The following is a 23,374-nucleotide window of genomic DNA, read 5'->3' on the forward strand; positions in this document are numbered from 1 at the left end:
TGGAGCCACTCCTGACAGTGCCGACTGGGCCCACTCAAGCATATGGGGCCAATTGGAGGCCTCCCATTAATCTAACCTGTGAGTGTTTGAGGACATGGTGACAACACGGACAGTGACCAGGCATAGAAGCTGAGCCCCAAATACTGGATCTGTGAGGCAGCAGCACTAAACTCTGTGCCACCATGCCACCCATTACTACTGATCTTTATTCACTAAAGTAACTATTGAACTTGTAATTAAGCTGAGCTCAAGAATTTGATTAATAACCTTCTCCTGCTTTCAAAAACCTGCTCAACTAACATTTCTCTAGTGCAGCTGAACACCGGATGTCACTAAAGTACATGTCTTCTGGTCAAAGGTGGATTAGATCTTTATGGAATAAGGGAGATGAGACCAGCAGGCCAACCAAGTGGTGATTAATAATATCATGACGACTATGGAAATCCTGTGTGTGACACTGAAGTTTGGACTGGGAAACATCTTAAAAATCAAAGTTGAACGTGCATTACTCCCACCCTGAAGGATAATAATGCAAGAATTATTCCTTCTATGAATCTTCTAACCCTCTTGATCCAAATACAGGGTTGCTGCAAGCTCCCAGCAAACCAAGAGTCCACCCCAGATGGAGAGCCTGCTCCATCAACTCACATCCACACTTACTTATCCTGTTGTTGTTGCTTTTTATTAGAATATAAATCTATTTTATTGGAGTGGGTCACCAGATGGCCAGTCTGGTCCTTTTCTTTACTCCCAAACCTGAGAAGGCTCAGCAGTAAGGACACAAAACGAGAGCCAAGTGGCTACGGGTGACTAGTCTGGGTGGTCTGCACTGCTCGGAGCACACCACACTTGAAACTCTAGACACGCCAGTCTGGCTCATTTGTACACTATTATTTTGGGAAAGCCTTGAATCATGAAAGGAGCAGAGTGACTTGCTTTTCATCATCATGTTTGCTGCAGCCAGTAAGGGGGAAAAAAAAATAATTGATGTCAGGTGGCTGATCTTCTTTGTGTGGAAATCTGCCGACACTTTGTATGACAACTGCCATCCCGTGTGCGTGTTTTCTAAAATATGAGGCAAAACGTTTCACTTGAAGAAGTTTGGGCTTGTTGCACAATGTAATCACAACTTTGTTCCAAAAGCAATGCAAAGTTTTTGTTTTCTGCCGAGAGGAACGATCGCGTCAGCCCCAGTGCCCATGCTCTAAAGCCACCATAACTTTGCCTGCTCAGGGGGGAAAAGAGACCAAGAGACGACGTGCGGCCCCTCCACCCTCAATGTCTCTGCTGCTTGCCTCGAACCAACCCCAGCAAATGTTCTGCCACCTGCTTCAGGAATCCAGTTCCTTTCATCCCCAGCAAGTGGCTGCCTGCATTGCTGTAACGCCTGCGAAGGTCCTCTGAATCAACATTACTCAGCTGCCCAGAATATCAACAGGGATTCAAGACACAGGATGGGGTGGGTGGGGGAGAAATGAGAGAGAAAACAAGGAAGGAAACCTCCCTGCTGCCTGTTCCTTCAGGAAGACCTCTCGGCTTGATTCTGTACAAACAGCGCTACCCTCCCCCTGCCGCAATCCGCACTCGCTCCTGGACTGAGGGTCCCTCCGGAGCTCCCCGGGGCTGCCTGCCTGCTTCATTTCCTCCTATCCATCATTCCTCTGGAGCTCACACACCAACACCCTAATTGCTGTCCAGAGCTTTGCAGTTGTGGATCTCCATAAAAGAGGCCAAACTCAATACAAGGCCATGAAGCAGGCATTTTCAGAAGCACATTTTTTAGAACAACTTGGCCTCTTAACCACCCCCCAGTTTATAAATTATGTTGAAGAAGTTCCTCTCCGCTTTTCAAAACCTAAATGACCACAACTTGGGAGCCTGTATGTAGCTGGCAACTCGTCTGCTCTTTCAAGGCCTGGTAACCTTCAGACAGTCTTCGTTCAGCCTTGCAGTGCCTCCTCTCCCTCGTCTGTCCACCACTTTGCTCCTTTTCATCTTCTCCAGTCTGTGTCCCCGACCAGAGTCCTCCACTTTCCCCCTTCTGTCTTGGTGGCCATTGCAGCTGACGGCTTTGCCATTTATATCTGATCCTACAGAACTGGCTGCTACATTCGCTGCATTGTTTCTTTCAACTTCAAAAACGTGCATGATAACTGGAGATTGTGCTCAATACACAAGACACAACATAACATAAAGATTGACGTACAGCAGATGGAGGAATGGGTGGCTTAGTGCCGCAGCGGATAACACAACTTCAACTTTGAACCTGAGCCCACTTGTTGTTTGGGTGAAGTTCTCTCCATGTCTTTGTGGGTTTTCCTCCCACTTCCCGTAGAGTTGTGTGTTCAGTTACTCAGAACTGGCCCGACATGAGCGGATGTGGGCCTGAGTGCGATTTGTGATTGTCAGCTGGTCAGAGCTCAACAACGCTTAACGGACACATTATTGATTGATTTGGATCACTTTTAAACTACTGTGTTTTCCTGCCATTGGAAACAGCAGTCTGCACCTGCACTGAAGGGCGCTATATAAAATTGAATTGAACTGCATTGATGAACCAGCAGCCCCATTCCTACATCTTGATCAATGCTGCCTATAAAGGTGAAACAAATTAAATAAGTTTAATAACAGAAGGCTGGATGGTAGCAGGGGTGCTGCACTGAGTAACAGTTTCAATCTCCAGTGCAAAGTGCGTGCCTGGCTTTCTCCTTTTTCTCCCCACAGTTCAAAGAAACGCCATTATGGGGACTGGACACAGTAAACAGACGCAATGTGAGTCAATGAACTGGGCGTCTGAATGCTAGAACAGTATCAGGCTGAGGACATCATGGATCAGGATACAGCACAGCTATTTCATACTCTTTGCACAACTGGAGTGTTGTCTTGGGGGGGTGGGGGGGTCACCTTCACAGCTCATCAGAGGGTTACCTGGAAAAGTTGCCCCCCAGATTTCACCCCTGATACAGTTTTGCCCCCCAATTTCGCTCTTCACACTTCTCCCCTGATAGTTTTCCTGTCACCTACGTGGAACCTTTAAACTTTTTAAAAAATTATCATTACCTGTATTTTATTTTATTTTTTTAAATTTTGACTTTATTTTAAATATTGAAGTAGTGTTCCATAGAAGTAGAGTTACTGGATATTGTGGAGTTTCCTCATCAGCACTGTTACTCAATTTAATGTGTCTTAACACACTACGGCCATTACGCAGCGCGCATTTGCAGTTTTCACTGCCCGACTATCTCGTGGTGCCAAAGAACGAGCAGTGAGCCGCAGACAGTGCAATATCAATATACACGCCATATAATATTAGAAAAACTTAGAATGGCATAAAGAGTTCCGTCAATAAGAGGCAAAAGAAAATTTGATGACAACCACATTTACGTGTTTTCAAAGAGAACGGTAGGTGAACGACATGGAATCTGGGTTTGAGAAAAATGTTCCACCTGCAAAGGGCGTGTTTAACATGTGGCAATTTTAACATGTGACCAAAATAAATTACAAGACATAAAAAAAAATTAGGTGCATTATTTACGTTTCTGTAACCTACTCATTATTTACAGGGGGCGAATTGTGAAAGGTGAAATGTGGAAGGGGCGACTTTACCGTAAACCCATCACAGGTAAGCACTATCACTCCAGGACATGAGAGGGCGCTGCTGCTGACAGTCGTGTCTCTCTTTCCACCCACAGAAACCATCCAATGAGGGCAACTGACTCCGCTCCTTCGGACTATAAAACCCGGCAGGGGTCGTCTCATTTCGGGAAGAGCTGACCTTCAGGACAAAGCTCCAGCCTGACCCTGTGACCGCTGTACAGATCCCTGAATTGATAATAAGCCATGCCAGCCGATATTGCCTTCTATTTGTTTTTTGTCATGGCCACCACCGCTTGCCTGTCTATTTTGTTGGACCTGGCTGGCACCCAGACACTTCTTTGGTGGACACGTGTGTTCACTCAGTTCATGACATGGGGTAAGTGACCTGCTCAGGACCAAACTGGGAGGTGGAGGTGGAAGCTGTTATGGAAGTATCATACTCTACTATTATATAAAACACAGTGCTGAATTTTAATTCATTGTTGTTTATTATGGCTCTGGAGAGGGGTGATATGTGGCGTGCTGGTCAGACAAGGAGGACCTCACTGTACTCCGTACACATGACAATGCCACTGTTTGAACACTAATGAGAACTTCATAAGGTTAAATTTCACACACAGACTGAAAGGATTTTCTTTACACAAAGAATCACAGACATACCGAGTAGGATGCCATGTGGTGCAGTGACAGTGGGACTTTAGGGACATTCATATTTTGACGTGATGAGGTGGACAGGACTGTTAGTTGGGCTGAATGGCCTGTTCAGGTCTTCATTGATAGAAGAAATACAGGATTGTAAAAGTAAATGGAAGAGTAGATGTTTTCAGCAGTGAATATATCAACTCTGTTTCCCTCTAGTTGAATATAAAACATCTAAGGCCAGCTCAGTGGTGCTGCTGCCTCGCAGTTAGGAGAACATGGTTCATGTCCAGGTCTTCCCTGCTTGGAGTCTGCATGTTCTCCCCTCGCACTGTCCAAAGACCTGCAGGTTAGGTGGCTTGGTGATGCTAAGTTGGCTCTAGTGTGTGTGTTTGGTGTGTGCGATGGACTGGTGCCTTGTGTCCTATGCTGGCTGGGATAGACTGCAGCCCGACCCTGGTCTGGATTAAGAATGTAAGAAAAAGAAATGAAACGACTATGTGTAAGTTACCTGACATGAAAAATGATACCAGGAAATCATTTAACAATACAAATGAACCCGCACCATGGAGGACCATACTTTTATTTTGTCTCCCCTCCCAGGCTTCATTGCTCTCTGCTTACTCTGCGACTTAACACCAAGGCTGGAAAAAGAATCATATAAAATCCATCACTTGGAGAGCGGCTGGCTTTGGAAAAAGAATGAACAACCTGAAACACATTTGGGCCTTGTCACTTCCATTACTGTTTTCTAAATTAACTAACAACATCCCACTGCAAAGAGCAGCCCCCTTGTGTCCCAGACACCCTCACTGCGTCTTAGGCTGACATCATGCTTCAGAACTCGGCTTGACTGCTGTTGCTCAGTCTCTGAGAGTGTAAACGTATTACTAAGGACTACAGGGGGCGACTGATCACACAATCCCCTCAGAATTTTTCATCAAACAAGACTTGTGTTGCGCCACAAATGTACTGGCATGTTGCCTCATTTTGGCAGCCAAAATATGTGAAGAACACTGCAATAAGCTACCATCTCGGTTTTTCTTTAGTCTGTTGTGGCACAACAAACATGAAACACCAAGCAGACAACCATGGTAACGTCTTCTCAGCCTGAAACACTCGCCTTCCTTCTGTCATTGGAGCCGCCAACGTTCTTCAGTTTGTGTCATTGCATGCTTTGTTCTCGTGATTGTTAACTCTCACAGAGACCCCTACAAATCAACACCTCATCATGGCAAAGATCAAACCAGTCCAAGGGCGTAGCAAGTCACGGAGCACCAGGGCAACGCAAAATACAGTGACGTGTGCGTGATACGAGGGTCTACAACTCGCGGTGATTGCTTTAAGATTGTGTAAATGAAGGCGATGCCGTGACGGTGACGGAGGCTTTAGATGCTGTCTGCTGGTGGCAGTGGTGGATGCTGTCCCTTTCTCTTAATGCCATATTTTACACAGCACCTGCTGTATTTGTAAAAGATGAGAATTATCTTTTACATATAGCACCAAGTGCTTGATGTGTGATAATTTTTAAAGCTGATATTAATTTCACAAAGTACACTAGACAGCCTGCACATATTCTGCCATATTCTGACATTTGAGAACAGAGACAAGTGGTTGCTCAATGGATCATGGGAGCTCACTGGCTTTCAAAGTGGGAGGACAGGCAGGTGATGACGCTTTTATGCTCGGCGGCCACGAATCCAGCGTCGCAGTGAAATATAAAATCATCACACTTCTGTTCCTGCCTGTCCTGATTCTCTTATATCCCTAAGAGTGATATTCCCGCCTCTGCAGACATGTTTGCACAGCCATGAATTCCACTGTGCTGTGGTTAAAGCAGCAACATCTGCTGGCATGAACAAGAACAATACGGAGCCTTCGAAAACGGAAAAGGGATGACTGGCATGAGTAAGAGAGATGGGTCCTAGAGGTTAAGGGGTCTACACTGCACTTCATTAGATGCTTTGAGAGTTATACAAAAAGTACTTGTGAAGGTTTCTGGAAAATAAAAAATAGTAAACAAACATTTTCGAATGTCTATCCACACACACTGAGTGGTTTCTTGTGGAAGTACTCAGTGTGAGAGATACCATATTAAATAAAGATGAATTTAAAACAGCAGCAGAATGTGAAGGATGCTAAGAATCAGAAGATCACACAATCTGAGCTCCAACACCAAGTTCCTGGGTGCCCAAGCACATCCAACTTCTTCTGTTGTGGCAAATTTGAGTCCAAACCATAGCCATGGTGCCAAAGAGGAGGAATTCTAGAAGATGCCCTCCATCACTTTCAGAAAGGCCTCTATTTCCGGTGCCATGACCAGACCTTGAAGATGGCAGAAGCGTCTCCACCCAGACAGACAAGCCTTCATGCTCATCTGAGCAGCCATCATCATCATCCAGGCTACTAGAAACAGCCAGAGATAGACCACTGAATGTGGACCAAAGAAGGCAGCTCAGATTTCTCAACACCAATGCAGCAGCTAAACCTCAGGCCATACATTGTGCCGGGTCTGACCCAGGTAGGCTGGTAGGTTTGGCTGAGCTGAAGACCAAAGTGTGGAAGAGACTTGGAGCCTGTGTTTCAAAAAAAAATTGCTGGGGTGCGTGATGAGTTCCCACTGAAGTAGGTTACAGTCTAATGGGCATCAGAGGTACACATCAGAGAAGAGCCATTAAAACCATCACCGGGGCGGCTGAAAAGGGTGATGGCTGAGGATCTGGTGGAGCAGACTGGTGAAGTTACTGGACACCGACTCCTAAAAACAAAGGAGCCAGAGTGGTTGTACAGAACGATACCAAAGGGGAAACATAAGACCCGTCCACCTGAAGGTTCCGGGAAGAACTTTCATTTATTTAGATCTGTAACGGGGTCCAGAAATAGCACTGAGTAGCAGAAACAGAGTGGATTTGTGACTTTAACAGCTTAGCTCAGGTTTTTCTGATCCGTTCTGAACTGCTAGGTAGCCTACTAGATGGTGAAGATGTTGGCTTTCTCTACATATTAGGAACCTTTGGAAAGCACAGAGAACCACCTTCATATGCAAAGAACTCTTCTCAGAATAGAAATTGTCCTTTTCAGGCAATGAAACTACAAGAACACAACCCAGCAAAGTGCCATTAAAGAACCGTGATCAGCCTGGAGGTCCTTTAATGGCATTTCATGGTTCTTTACCGAGTTGTATGGTTCCTTGGTAGAACGATTGTTGACAAAACACCATTTCACTCCTCAAAGGGTTCTTTGAAAAACTTTCTTAACACGTAGAAAAAAAAATCAGATTAAGAAAGCCTGGATTTAGCCTGTGTTGTTGTATGCAGCAGAGTCCTTCTAAAACTACGACCCATTGGTATTTCCCAAATCTGTTACCATCTGTCATTTACTGTATGGAGGAAATCACAAATCTAAATAAATTAAGGTTTTTCCTGGCAACTTCATGTGGTTGAGATTTTTTGGGAACCAAAAATGGCTCCCATATGGCATCACCCTGAAGAGCCACTCAGGCACTTTTATTTTAAAGAGTGTGGGCAACTACAGCAACAACCTGATGTGATGATGTGCCCAGTGCATCACAAGATGTGCTTTACAATTAAAAAATGAACACCAATAAGACTGATTTTTTTTTTACTTTTTTCATTAAAGCAATGTTTGAAAGTCCAGAAAAAAACCCAAAAACATTTGGAATACACAATGGCACAGCTTCGAGACGGGCGAGATAGAGTGTAACCTAGAAAGTCAAGGATATCTCCGAATCCACCTCAAATAATGCAGTCTGGCTGAATGCAGCTTGGACTTGCTGAGTTATCTCTCTCACAATGTTGTGTCTTGCAAAGAAAAAGACCCTGCCAGCCCGGCGTGCTAAGATGAAGTGTAGCATCAGAATCTCGATTGGCAAAGAGAAGAATGAGCGGAAATGCTTCAGTAAATCAAGGAAAGTCTGAGGACAGACACCTTTCTTCCTAATATTAATAAAGACTTTGAGGATTCTAGTTATTGGATTCTAGGATATCTGCTGAGGTCCACCGTGAAATGAATGAAACTGATTAAAGCATCCAAAGAGTCACAAGTGACGGACATCACAGAAGACAATTTCCAAGAATATGTATAAGAATGCCATTAATATCATTCCATGGCAGACCTCTTATACTGTGCCTGACCCCGGTTAGAAAAAGTCCATCACGGGACACGCACACTCCAACTCACCAGAGGGCCCATATGAGGGAAAAGCCCCCTTCAGCACAGGAGACCACCAACCTCCAGACAATAACATGTAAGAAGTCTAAAGAGTCAGCTTAGGCCTGCAAAGTGGGCCAGTTGTGGAACAGGAAGCTGCCACTTTGTGGTTTTGAATCCACGTCTTTGGTGCCTTCACCCCACCATGGGAAGGGCACTGCCAGCCAAACGACAGAGCAATCCACTAATGGCAGTCAAATAAAGAAGAAACCAGTGAAGTCCCACAACCAGTGGGGTCAGAAGACACGAAACGAGGCTGGCAGGAGGGGAGAGTGTCGGGTGGCCAATGGAGAGCAGCGTTCCACAAGGCCTGCTCCTCCCGTCACATCTGCTCGCAAGAGAAGCAGAAAATAGCCGCGAAACAAGTGCTGTGGGGGTGCAGACATGGAGAGGCACCTTGCAGCATCTGGTCTCAGTTATCTGGGAAAACAAGCAGAGACCACTGGCGCCAGTTAGGGGGCAGGGGGTCAGGAAGGATAAAGATTACCAAAATATGAGTAGGCAATCTGCCATCATGGTGGAAGCTGGAGGCAGGCTGAAAGTTCAGAGATCTCAGCCTCAAATTTGAGATCTGCCATTATTTCCTGGGGGGCAGGGGGTTTATGCGGCTTTAAACAGTACCAAATGTTATAGCCAAGGCACATTAGGAGGTGTGCAGCTGGCCTTCTTTTCATGTTCATTCAGTTACACACACACACAAAATAAAATAAAAAAGAAGTCATGGCATAACCTGGAAAAAGGCCGCCTGATAAATATTTAAAAAGTAACTTCATGATCGGCTCAAAACAAAGAGTGTAAAAACACCTAATCTGAAGAAATATTAGGAATGAGACTTTTTTAGCTGTAGGTGTTAGTAGGCTAAATCAGTGCAATGGCTACTATCAGGTAATCAATACAGACAGCCAAGTTACTGGACTGCAGCACAAGCTTTCAAAAAGAGCAAAACAAATGCAAATCCAAAGAAGCAAATGGTGACTGCTTTAAACACACTTGAAAACTTTTAAATCAATTGGTCTGTCTTGGCTCAGCTCATTTTTTGAGGCTCGTCAATACATGAATATGGCAAAATGAAAAAACAGATTTGCTATTAAGTTTCATGAAACAAATGGAAGAGCAAAAGGAAGAGCGAGAGGCTGCAGCCAGGCGAAGAGCCTCGTACCTGACTGCCATCTAGTGGCCGCTTTAGGAATAAACACAAAGCGGGCATGTCAGCATTCAAATCTACTGCCACCTAGTGGTAATACTGAAAACGCATCTCCGCTGTTACTAAAACATGAAAATCTGCAGGGAGGCAAAATGTTAGCATGGGTTTGTAGGGGTATCGGGTCATAACTGTCATGTATACATTGAAATTCTTACTTATATTTGCCAATCAGCATGTCACCATGATCAGTAAGCATAGCAACCTTACCTTGAAACTTTGGTCTTGCAAAATCATAACAGCCTAAGCGTATGGGACATCAGGCGAGTGCCCAGGTGCCCTAGGTGGGCATCCAAATCAAAAACCTAGACGCAAAACTCCAGACAAACATTCCTAATGGTTGCGTCTGTTCATTGGGATTACAGAAGAATAACATTTTAAAAAAAGTCATTGCAGGAAAAAAAAAAAGGTTTTCACATGGGTGCTGACTTGCTAGGCACCCACTTTCTGCGCCAGTTAAGAAAGGAAAGAGCCAAGAGGTAATAATATGAAAGAAAGCAAACTTATGCTGGGGTCTGTGCATTTTCTAATTTTTTCTGTTATCTTGGAAAGCACAGCAAAGTTCACAATTCATTAACAAATATGTTTGATTGCAAAGATTTCAAATGGCAACTCCCTCCTAGAACTCTTCATTTGGAAAGTAAGAAAATGGACGCAGTGTACTGCACAGACTTATGAAGTAGTGTTTGTTGTGCCTCGTATGTTACATTTGATTTGTCTCCATGTGCGTATGGGGGCCGTAGACCCCATTCATGGCTGTGTGCTTTATTAATAAAATAGAGAACCTGACATCGGACAGAATTCTGGGCTCAGGGATGGCTCAGTAGTGCCCCCTATCAGTCCTACGCTATATAAAATGAATTTCTTATTATGACGAGCATGAAATAAGGGTACAGTGGCAGTGCTCGTGCATCATGGATGTGGTGCCAGTGGCTGTCCTCCCTGGGGTGGCCTGTTACGTGGAGTGCTTGTTCGATGAGCTGGCTGCCCGCTCCCTCCAATAACTGTGACTTAAGTCAAGAACTTTTGAAAATGTCATTTTATTAACAACGATAAAAGTGTCCATTGAACATTTTAAATTGAAATGGCAACAATTAGGGAGGCAGCACTAAAGCACTCGGCACACAACCACAAGGGATTTCTTCATCTTTGTGCACTTGATTTCTTGCCATTTTGTATTTATTGTAATCTTAATCCTGTCTATACGTGCTTAGCCAGTTATCTGTATAAAATGGTTTTACGGAGCTGTTGTGTTACTCCAGACCAGGTATAAAGCACTGAAGATGGGCTTGGTGCAGGTTTTCTTATTTTCAACATGCAATAGTTTTCTTGATACATTTATAAAGTGCTTTACAAACATAAAACATAACATGAAAATTCAATAACTGGTTAGAATATTTGCTTTAAAAGTATAGTGACTAAGCATGTGGTAATATTTCATTGGGATGAATTCAAAACAAGTTACTAAGCTAACATCAGAGTTCTATTTTTCATGCCTCTTACAGTTATTAACCATAGCATTTATTAATTCATCTTTATCATCATATAATGAACAATGCCAGGGACAGGAGGTCTGAAGGCAGAAGGAAAAAACAAAGGGAAGCAGACATGAGCAGAATGAGAGATCAGCAGCCACATCACATGCACTTCAGAATGGCTCATCCATCTGAAGCTAAGCATGTTTGGGCCCGGCCAGTACTTGGATGGGAGACCAACCAGGGAAAGCTGGCATTGGTGTTGGTGAGGCCAGCAGGAGGCGCTCACCCTGTGATCTGAATGTGGATCCCAATGCAGTGAGGAGGACACTGTGCTGTAAAAATGGTGCTTTCCTTCAGAGATGTAAAAGTCGAGGTTCTGAGTATCTGTGGATATTAAAGATCCCTGGGCATCTTTAAAAAAGAGCAGAGTTTACCCCAATGTCCCAGCTAAATTGCACTGCATGGCCTAATCATCCCCTGTCTCTAACTGGCACACTAATTGTAATGTGTGATACCGGTGCAACAATGGCGGCCATTGCATCATTCAGGTTGGTGGTAATTAAAGTGGTGCCCCTCTGTCAGTGTAAAGCACTCCGAGTAGTGAGAAAACTACTACATCCATCCATTATCCAACCCGCTATAGCCCAGGGTCACGGGGGTCTGCTGGAACCAAACCTAGCCAGCACAGGGTGCAAGGCAGGATACAAACCCCGGGCAGGGCACACACCAAGCACACACTAGGGACAATTTAGAATCGCCAGTGCACCTAACCTGCATGTCTTCGGACCGTGGGAGGAAACCCACACAGACACGGGGAGAACATGCAAACTCCACGCCACCCCACTACATACATGTAATTAATTATTAAAGGTACAGAAGCAAGTGCAGTGCCAGGAGACAGTAGGGCTTTAATAAGATGGACCTCAGGATGAAGGCCAAGCCGAGGGTTATGGAGAAGTTCTGGAAACTTCAAAGACCTTAAACTTGCCAGTGTATGTAAAGTAAGCACAGGGGGGATCTGCTTGCTCTATAAGGGGTCTAGCAGCAAGACAACAGTGTTGACGTCTTGGCCTTTTGATGCTGATTGCTCAAGGGTTCAAGGACGCCAGAAGTTGTCAGTCAGTTGTTCACATTGCAGACGTAAAGCTGCTCCAAACGCAGTGACCCGAGGACAAAGCTCAATGGCTTCATTTGTGGCTTCATTGAGTTTAAGAGGTGGGAGGCGAGTGGCCACATTACAGAGACAGGGACAATCCCGGCCTGGGACCCTACCTGCTATGTGGATGTTGACCTGTGCAGGGTGGCCCAGAGAGGCAGTTGTCTATTTTTCTGGTACTTTTATATTTTGTGGGCTCACATCCCTTGTGCTGTGTTAGTCCCATAATGAGATTTCTATTTCTGTATATTCTGGCCTCCAGGCTTCAGAGAGCTCAGCAAGTTCAACCTTTTCTATTCTCTGGTCAGTGTTCTGCTGTGGCTAATTTGCCCGACTCCTGTTGTCATCTATGGAATGACACATCAGAAAGATAAGGAAGCTGATGATTCAAAAGTTAAGGAGACAACAGCAGGCCCCCCTTTACTACAACTGCATAGCTGTAGGTGTCAGCAGGTACGGACTAAATCATGTGGAGTGATGTATGAAAAATAGTCCCCTGCATGGTAAGGAGGTCCTCTTCGCTTTTAGCAACAGCAAACACAGTCCCAGCAGGAAGTCCCTATGCAAATTGTGTTTTTCGGTTATTTGTTTGCTTGCTAAGGGCAAACTAAGGCATATTCATTGGAAGAGTGCATTTTGATCGTGGAGCCTATGTACATACAGGCTTCTTCAGGGTGACAGGAGAGGGACTCATGGGACAATATCAATTTTGAATGTTCTGGTGAACATAACTGGTGAAAAAATGGTGAACTACTGGTGCTGTGAGCAATGCTCCACAGCCAAGAAACCTGCTGCTCGTACCCCAGAGGCTGTCGTCAACATTGTGGATTGGAGAAAACATCCTCATAAAATCGACCCACAACAGATGGGAGTGTCGGGAAAGTCATGTTAGCGTGTCCTCTTGTCTTGAAGGTCTGGGAGAAGAAGGGCAGCCAGTCAGCAAAGGTGCAGCATCACCGTGTGGACACCCAGAAGCTCATTTTCTCTAGCAAAGCTGCTAACTGGAGGTGTTGGTTTTCCTCTCCTCATTTGTCTGCTTTTATATATCAGTATGACACTGTTAGATTAAAACCATTTAAATCATTTGATTTACTGTTTGTTTCCTCTTAATTGATACGTGTTGAACTGATATAAACACTAAAAGTCCATTACAACTACAGTGTGCATTTTCCTTCCTTGACTCGTTTCCCACCATTCACCTCAGTCACCCACCAGCAAACAGCAACAAAGCCTCTGCTTCAGTAACTGAACTGCTGCAGTCGTCAGTGAAAGTCATTTATTTAACACAAATAAGATGCTAAACACATAAGAACACTGACACCAGCATCTTGTAAGGTGTGACATTTATGTATAAAACTTGTGAATCAGAGAATGTGCTAAGAAACCCGACTTTAAATAGTCTGAATAGGTGTTATAGTACAAAAGAAAACAATGCTGAAGTAAAAAATAGAAGTAATTTTCCGAAGGATTAGAATAATAAAGCCAATATGGAGTTAAAATAAAGAAAAATACTCCTCTAAATGGGGTGACATGGTGGCACAGTGGTAGCGCTGCTGCCTTGCAGTTAGGAGACCTGGGTTTGCTTCCGTGCATGGAGTTTATATGTTCTCCCCGTGTCTGTGTGGGTTTCCTCCTAAAGTCCAAAGACATGCATGTTAGGTGCATTGGTGATCCTAAATTGTGCTTGGTGTGTGTGTGTCCTGTGGTGGGCTGGCGCCCTGCCCAGGGTTTGTTCCTGCCTTGTGCCCTGTGTTGGCTGGGATTGGCTCCAGCAGACCCCCATGACCCTGTGTTAGGATATAGCGGGTTGGACAATGACTGACCGACTCCTCTAAATGTTTTTCTTGAAATGAAGAGATATTCATCCCCCCATGAGCTGCTCAAGTTTATCATAGGTTTTGTGAGTTATGGTTTTACTTGTGCCACACTACGGTGTTTTACAAAAATGTTTCGCTTTTGCTGCAACAGGTTCCTCAGCTCCTGTGAAGCTTTGCTTTTTGAAGCAACTTCAAACTCTTTGTCTATAAAACCTCAGTAAAAAATCAACCTTGAGACCATACAGTGCATCAAAGTGCCAACCACCCTTTTGGGTTAGCAGGGCTTATGGGTCTGCCTTTACCGACAAACATCTTTCAGGTCCTCCACATTTTCTACTACTTTCCGTTACGATGTATTAAAAGCTCTACAGCAGGGGTCTCCAACCTTTTTCCCCCCAGAGAGCTACTTTTACAAAATGAAAATGGCCGAGAGCTACTGACGTTTTTTAATGTTGATTCTCATAGCTTATTTCAACCCAAACAAACTGAATAATCTTGTTTTGCCTGAACATTTATAAAATGTTGGTGTCCACAACTCACATTTTGCATTAAAACATCACAAAAAAATTCAGTACACCTGCAAGTGCATTTTGCATGTCTGTATGCATTTCTTAGTGTATCTCACACTACTGAATTCAAACATGAATGCTGTCAAAACAAAACAATGCAATTCCAAATCCACAGATATTCCTTATTCATTTGTCATTTTGTTCCATGTCACTGTTTCACTTCACAAGTCCAGTCGCATGTGTGATGTGTTTTTTAGTTAGTCAGATGACTGGCACTGCATGGAGTCAACAAGAGAGGCAGGTGTCTGGTGGAGTGGAGCCACTTCGGTTCACTCTTATGGAGTCTTTTAAATGTTCGTCTGTCAGTCTTGTTCTGAACTTTGATTTCATGACATTCATGTCAGACTCACAGAGGTATGGAGACCCAAACTAAGCAGACATTTTCAGAGCTGCTTGGTGAAGATTCTTATAGTTATCGGGCTCTACTAAGCTCCAGAAATGCTGAGAATGCTGTTGAGACTTGAACTGCACATTATTTTGAAGGTTTACTAATATATAATATATAAAATCCAATGTCTGTCCGCTTTTCACGAGAGAACTACTTAACGGATTTAGATCGTTTTTTTTCTATAATTTGTTTGAACATTCGGGTTGATTTTGCAACTGCTCCCATTTCACTATGTATCATAGTTTGCTTGCGGTACAGATTTATTTGCGCAAATTTGAGATCCACGCAATGGGCTGAAGGAGTGGCCTTCATCACTCAGTCGCCAGCTTCGGGGCGTGTTCCTTAACTCCGCTTAGCTAGCAAACGAGAGAACAATTGAATTCAATTTTGTTTGATATTTAAAATAAAGTGTTACTTAGGTCTTGATGAGTCTGAGTCCTGATATTCTCTTAAGTGTATGCCACATTGAAAAGATAGATTGCAATTCAGATTGTGGATCATGATATGATTTTTTGGAAAGATCACCCACCCCTAATTTGACTAATCAAGTTTTCAGATTTATGTAGGATTCATTAACCCGGTGGCGAGCTACTTGGAAAGGGGTGGCGAGCTGCCAGTAGCTCGCGAGCGACGTGTTGGAGACCCCTGCTCTATAGGTTAGTTGCATTCCTGACAATTGTATGCACGTGATTTTGACCAAAGATGGCCTTACCCACAAGTTTAAATAAGCACTAGGCAAAAAAAATTTGCAAACCAGTGGTGCAGTCCAGATGGAACGTAGGGTACCTACTAGAATGAAACTCCAGCATTCTGTATTTGGTGGTACTTGCAAGTAAATAAAATGCAAAATAGAAAAAGAAAGAAATCCAACAGCCAAAGCATAACTAATTATCTTTTGTATTAATTTCACATGAAAGAAACAGTGCACTCTTTTAAAACCAGAACAAACAACTGAGATTAATGTAACACAATCACTTGAATTTTCATTAAGTTATTATGAATCTTTCAAAGTCAAAGGGAAAGAAAAGGAAAAATGAACACAATGTCAAACAACTAAAGACGCAACCAGCCTCACATGCCTGCAAGAAACACATTCACAAAAAGTGCACAATGTTTTCCTCAGTAAAAGTTTTCCAGAAATAAAACTTAAGGAAATAAGTAACATCTCTTATTCACAAAACAGAATATTGTGCTATTATTCTGGGGGCATTTATTAAACCCAAACATCTCCTACAACGTGTCAAGAATTTACAAAAGTGACAAAATGACAAAGAACATCAGGTAAATAAAAAAAAATAATTAAACCAAGACAAATTTAAAGATTCTTCAAAATTGTTACTTAAAGATATTTTCAATTTGGTGTGCAAGATATATATTAGTAACTTGTTTAAATAAAAATTATTCTAGAAAATTAAATTAGATCTCAGAAACTTAAAGTGTGCCCAAAATTAAAGGGTCTGATATACTTTTTAACTTTCACACAACAAATTTCAAACATATTTGCTCATTTTTTAAAATACTTTTCAAACAATGCAGGAAACAAAACAGCAGTACACATTTTCTTAAATATTATTTATATTAGATAAAAATAGCTAAAACTAAAAGCTGAAAAGAAAAAGGGAAAAAAGGGACAATAAAGTGAGGGGCACTGGTACTCTGCCCTGTGCATTTGTGCCAACACACGCGTACATACAAAAGCCACCGGAAATCACCACAGTGGAGCAGTAGATGGGCGAAGGTCAACCTGGTGACTTAAAATATACATTTACTTCATCATACATCTACTACTACAATTATACATTTGCCAATTCACAGTGATTATTACGAAAAAAATACTAAAAATTGTGCATCCTCCAATTAATAAAATGGAAATTTCAAACTTACATATACAGTGGATCTGACACAAATTGAATAATTACATCTGACAATGCTAAGGAAAAGTTAAAAACAGAAACAAAGTAATGATCAAGTAGATTTGTTTTGTTATTTACCTCACCCAACTCCAACACAAAGTGCAAACAAGTGTATATTAATAAAAGTACAAACTGAAAACAAGTTGCAGCTCTTTCAACCCCAAAACACTATAGCAAAATAAAGAGTTTTGGACAAGTCCATGACTACATTTTTTTCAATTATACATTTCATTTGTCTGATTCTAGCAATACTTATATACGAGCCAGTGTCATTTAGTTTCAAGGCTATGAACACTTAACATTTCCCCTTTTTTCAGTCTTAGTTTCAATAAAATAGGGACAGCTAAACTAAGGGTGTATATCAGTTACTTTCAATGTGATGCACATTGCACAATTAAGTAGTGAAACACTGGTGAACTCACGCTATAAAGAGGCCAGCGACTCTGTGATGAATTTGGTGGCCATTTTCTTTACACTGGTGTTTGTGGTTTTAATAGCTCCTTATCTTTAATAGAGGTAATCAGGTATAACTTGGTAATTATGCCACTTTATGTGCAAAAACTCCCAGTTTTTAGCAGAAAATCTAAAATCAACTTTGCTTCACACAAAATAAAAAAAACAAAAACATGCCATTTAGAAAGACTTAGAAGAGATAGATATGCTGTCTGTTGTTTTTCATTATTGCCTTGTGTGAAAGTTCAATAAAGACCCAATGACCTTTTTGACAGAATGCATTCTAAAATTCTCCTGGCATAGAAGCTCCTTATTGTTAAGGACAGAAATGAAAGAATCCGAGTGTTCAGGTTATGGCACAAGTCTTAGGACACAATTATGCATGTTTAATTCTAGTTCAGGACTCAATTGTTCATGTACTGTATACTTCCAGTTCTATTTTCAACAGTAAAATATTAAATAATCTATTTTTACACAGTGCATTTACATCTAATGAACCACACTGAATGTCCAGTTCATTTCACTTTAAAGGTTTCCTTAAAAATGCACAAACGATTTATAAACTGGGTAAATGATTATAAATATTGATATATTACAAGTAAGTATGAATATCTGAAAAAAAGTATTGCTTATGTCAAACAGTACTCAAAAACGCTTCACTTCCTGGAATGTTACTTTAGTTTGCTACAAAGGGCAGCGGAGAAATTTTGGTGATGAGGAGAGGGGGGAAAAACAAAGCAAAAAATACAAAACTTTGTCTACTATTATGCTATAATGTTTAGCAATAGAGTCTACAGTCACAGATTAAGGAAATTAGACGAATGTGTAACATGATGGATCAGGATAATCAGGATTCAAAGATGGCCCACATGATGAGCAAGGCTTATGGCTGATTAGTCTAAAAAAGTCAAATTAAATTGTCATCCACTGTAAAAGGCCACAGGGCTATTGCCAACAAAGAGTGTAGTACATCAACATTACAAAGAAATTAATTCCTTTAACATCTATGAAGTTGTATACATGTAAAAGGAAGGTGGTCTTATTATCTTTACTGTCAAGTTTTTGCAGTTTGGCTGAAATATGAGGTATTTCTTATACAACAGACACTTTCAGACCAAATGACCTGTAACATTTGTTTTGCTAAAACTCAAAGAAAATGCATAAAAAAAAAACACATTAACTAAAAATAAAACGTTTCTTAAATTCTAAAACTGAGTATGACATCCTGTGTAAAATAAACCTAGATAGAAAACTGGGAGTAACAAACATTCAAAAGAATAAAAGTGCCAATAATTACTATCAAAGAGGAAGACTACACCCGAGGTCAGAAATTGTATATTCATGATTAGATTAAACAGTGTTTCACTCCGTCTTTAGGAATACATCCTTAATACTGCACTAACTATAAGCATGTGCGGTAACAACACACCCCTAAGCAAAATTACACAAAATCATTTAAGGCTAAAGCATCCCTACTTCTGATTTGAAAAATGATATCTGCAGTTTAATTCCTGGCTCAGTGAAACTGTTGTTGTGAAACATTGTACATTCTTAATTGTCTATTCAACATAGTGGTAAAACCAATTTTTTGAACATACTTCAGAAGAATATGGCTAGGTGTTAGAGGATGAACTCCAAATCGCACAGATTTCAAATGCTGAAAATTGGCTTAAAGCCATTTGTAGTTTTTTTACATTGTCTATTACTATAAAAGCATAATGATTAGTACTTTGGCTTTTAAAAAAATATCTGACTCAGAACAATCAAATAAATGCAAATCTATAAATAAATAAAAACAAGGGCATTACACATTACAAATTAAAAAAAAAGAACAGAAAACAAAATAGGAAATCAAAAAACACAAGTGCTCCATCCATGTAGACTTGTTGTCTTTGGCTTTAACTCCAAAAGAACACAAAACAAATTTTTTTTCAAAGTGTGACATTAGAAGCACTAAAGCTAGTCCTCCTTCTCATAAACTAGCAACCCGAATCAAATTTCTTATGAAGGCTTTTTCTTGCACGATGAATTCCAGTACCACCATTTGTACAATGGTAACTAAATTCATCATCTTCATCCTGGTTGTTCCAGCTGTCTTTGAGGGGTGTAAGCTCTGGCGCAATGATATCTCCATCCTAAGGAAATAAATCGAAATTAGTCACATGTTAGAGATAGGACACTCATTTTTAAATGATTTCTTAAAAACGTTTATCAATTAAAAACAACAGAATATCAGGAAAAGCAGGATAAGAAGAAAGTGTGATAGTACAATAAATATTAAGGTAGCATTTGTTTTTACAGTGTACTGTACAATTACAGAAGTGAACAGTGGCGTAATATTTCATTTTTTTTTTCACATTTTTTGTGTAAAATTCAATTTCTGGATAACAAAGCTTTCCTGTCTAATGTGGCAAATCCTTTCCTCTATTATCCCATTAAACAGCATTCTCTTTCAGTTTCAGATAATATAACACCTCTTAGCAACTAAATGTAAAGAGTGCAGTGGATTAAGAGTTCTCTGCTAGTTAGTACGTAAAATGACAAGGCAAGCTGACTAGAATAGGCTTTGAGGGCAGACATTCCACGTGGCCAAGAGAGACTGGTGCTTGCTGGCAACTCTTCAAATCTAGTCCTGACATTTCATGGGGCAGTGTGGGATTGCTGCTGAGAAAGGAAGGGTTGGGGGGTTGATAGGTGTCAACTGTGGAGTAAACAGACAGCTCTGATTAATACTGTGCTACTGAAGACTAGATTATTGAAGTTTTCTATGGATTTATTTTAAAAGTTAAGTATAAAACAAAAAGCCTCGTGTAATGCACCAAAATTCACATTAATACAAAGTAAACAGTTAAAATGTCTAATTATTAATATTATATACAGTAAATTATAATGTAAAAGGGACACACACAATTAGTGGATACATGCTTAGCGATCTGTGTGTTGTCTATGTATCATGATAACTATCAGGGTGTCTTTTTAGGTTCCTAAAGTGGACCAGCTACTGAGTTGGAAAAGCAGATTCCAGCATAAGTCAAACACAAACAAAGAAATCTCTCAGTGCAAAAAGTTTAATGAAAATTAAAAAAAATAAATAAATAAAGGAACAAATCACAAAAATTCATGAAAAATGTTATTACACAAACAGAATAAAAGGCAAAAAGGGAAAAAACTAACTGGAGTATTATTATCGTATTATTACCAGAACCCCTTCCATAGAACACATCACTCCTGTCCTGCAACAGCTTCACTGGCTCCCTATTAAACATCACATTGATTTTAAGATTCTGCTTATTACTTACAAGACCCTTCATAATCTGGCACCTCCTTATCTTTCTGATCTTCTTCACATCTCCATTCCTTCTCATATCCTTAGATATTCTTCCTCTATCAATATTATTATACCTCCTGCTCACTTGACTACCATGGGGCTTAGAGCTTTCAGTTGAGTAGCCCCTCGCCTCTGGATCTCTCTCCCACAAGACATTCGTAATATCGACTCTGATCCTACCTTTAAATCTCACCGTAAAACACATCTTTTTAAGCTTGCTTTTTCTCTCTGCTAATTTTAGCTGATAAATTTAAATTCAATTTCCATCCATTTTCTATCCCGCTGAATCCGAACACAGGATCACAGGGGTCTGCTGGAGCCAATCCCAACCAACACAGGGCACAAGGCAGGAACCAATCCCGGGCAGGGTGCCAACCCACCGCAGGACACACACAAACACACCCACACACCAGGGCCAATTTAGAATCGCCAATCCACCTAACCTGCATGTCTTTGGACTGTGGAAGGAAACCCACGCAGACATGGGGAAAACATGCAAACTCCACGCAGGGAGGACCCGGGAAGTGAACCCAGGTCTCCTAACTGCGAAGCAGCAGCGCTACCACTGTGCCACCGTGCCGCCCTTAAATTCAATTTAATTATTGTATTTATTTTGGTTTATTGTAGTGTAATATTTTATTAATTTTATCTTGTGACTGTTGTTATTAATGTGCTCTGTAAGGTGTCTTTGTGTGCCTTGAAAGTCGCTATAAATAAAATAAATTATTATTATAATGAAAGGTGTCTTGTTTGTTCCATTATAATCTTAGCTTTCTCTTTCTAAACTTCATTTACTTTATATACTTAAAAGTTGTTACTTTTTTATGGCTAACTTATAGGCTTGACTTCAGTTTATCAGTACAGCTTGAAGCTGCTTGCCCTCCATGCCTTACCCAATGCAAGGCAGACCATAAACTGAACTAGTCTGTAGTCAGAATGACAAGAAATAATCAGAAAATTCCATTTGCAATTTAGCTTGTGGGGGTTTATAATAGAACCTACCATTGTCTATGCACTATATAGGTAAACATTTTAAAATAACTAAGAAAATACTTTTATCAATTTAACATAACCTAACTAGCTAACAAATGGCTCTTACATAGAAAGTCTGGCTAACCACACAACGAATAAATCTCCATCCCTTCTGCTAAGATTTTCAATCAAAGTATTAATGATACAAAAAACTAATTTAATATGCTTCTCTTTTATTATAATGAGTAACAGAATAAAATAATGCTTGGGTTTTGGTAATTCACCATGTGCCTCCATAGTCCAACACTGATTTATAAATACAAATTCAAAGTGGAGGGAAAAAAGTCAGCCACACATACATATTTAGCTACTGAAAATACAATGAACAGAATGAACTTGCACATTATAACTCTGAAGTTTCTTGTTTTTTCAGAGCAACCGTATGTACAATTATATGACATCTTTATTAAACCACAATCTAATTATTGCTTTTAAAATAACATTTAATTAATCACTTATAAGTGCATATGTTTGTATGCATGACAGACTTGTGCTTTATAAAAGGTTGGTTCCTACCTTGCACCCAACAAGGCCAGGACTGATACTGGCTCCCTACAATACTAAACTATACATGCAGGACAGAAAATGTATGGATGGAAAATAAGCAGCTCAAAGCAATATCACAGATAACATGGGATTCAGGCCTACAAAATTAAGACAAATACTAAATGTGTTTTAATGTCTATCACTTGTAACACCTGGGTTAATTCGCCCAAATGTTACAAAATTCGTTTTTTCACACATTAGGGTCAAGCCCATAAGTTCCTGCAATGTCAACAGTATTTGAATTTATGTTTGCATACGGCAGAACAAAAATATATTCATCTGTAAGACATTTTAACTTAATAAATATGTTACATTTCTGTACAGTATACTCAAAACACCAAGTGGCATTTGAAACACAAACAATAGCACAGAAGGGAAAGTTAAAAATAGCAAACCCTAAAAAACAATGAACTGAAAACAAGCTAATGCATTTTTACCATTCCCAAAAGCTGCACATAGCTAATTTTCTACCAGATCAGTGTTGTCTGTCATCTGTTTTACTGCTGCTAAACCACCACCTAGGAACACCTCATGTGTGGGAAGCAAATAATAGCTGTGAAGAAGAAGATGACATTTTACCGTGTCTTGTAGTAACCAGGCCAGGCCTAACACTTTCATCCTTGGCTTTGGCAGAGCAATTCTAATTTGAAGTTTTCGCTTTCATACAGGTAACTTAGTAAAACAAACTATGAGAACCATTTCTGAAAACAACTGAGCTAACTACTGACTCACCAACTACAAGTAAATCTGTTCATAAACTGTTGCTTACCTACTTCAGACCCAGAAAACTTTTCATATCTCCATTTCTATGCAAGTTGAAACTACACCATTCCATTTTCCATCTTCAATTGATAATCTTTGTTGCATATTATGAACTATTTCATTAAAGATGCTACACTTTGAAATTAAGTAGCCTGTCGTAAGCTACAACCTTCAAAACTAGGAACTATTTCTTTTGTATCTTAAACCACAAAGTTGCAGGGATCTTCCCTACTTGTCTGCTAATCTTTAAAACTGAATATTGCTT

General features: G+C 40.8%; 1 protein-coding gene across 1 annotated transcript in view; it reads right to left on the reverse strand.

Annotated features, from left to right (window-relative positions):
- Positions 1-15,954: 15,954 nt before the first annotated feature.
- The window catches only part of samhd1 (SAM domain and HD domain 1), a 44,833-nt gene continuing 37,413 nt past the window's right edge, over positions 15,955-23,374 (reverse strand). The window contains 1 exon segment of the mRNA XM_028811597.2: positions 15,955-19,576. Coding sequence (XP_028667430.2) covers positions 19,421-19,576 — 156 coding nt within the window. The 3' untranslated portion in view covers positions 15,955-19,420.

This window comes from Erpetoichthys calabaricus, chromosome 10, assembly GCF_900747795.2.
Source record: "Erpetoichthys calabaricus chromosome 10, fErpCal1.3, whole genome shotgun sequence".
NCBI lineage: Eukaryota > Metazoa > Chordata > Cladistia > Polypteriformes > Polypteridae > Erpetoichthys > Erpetoichthys calabaricus.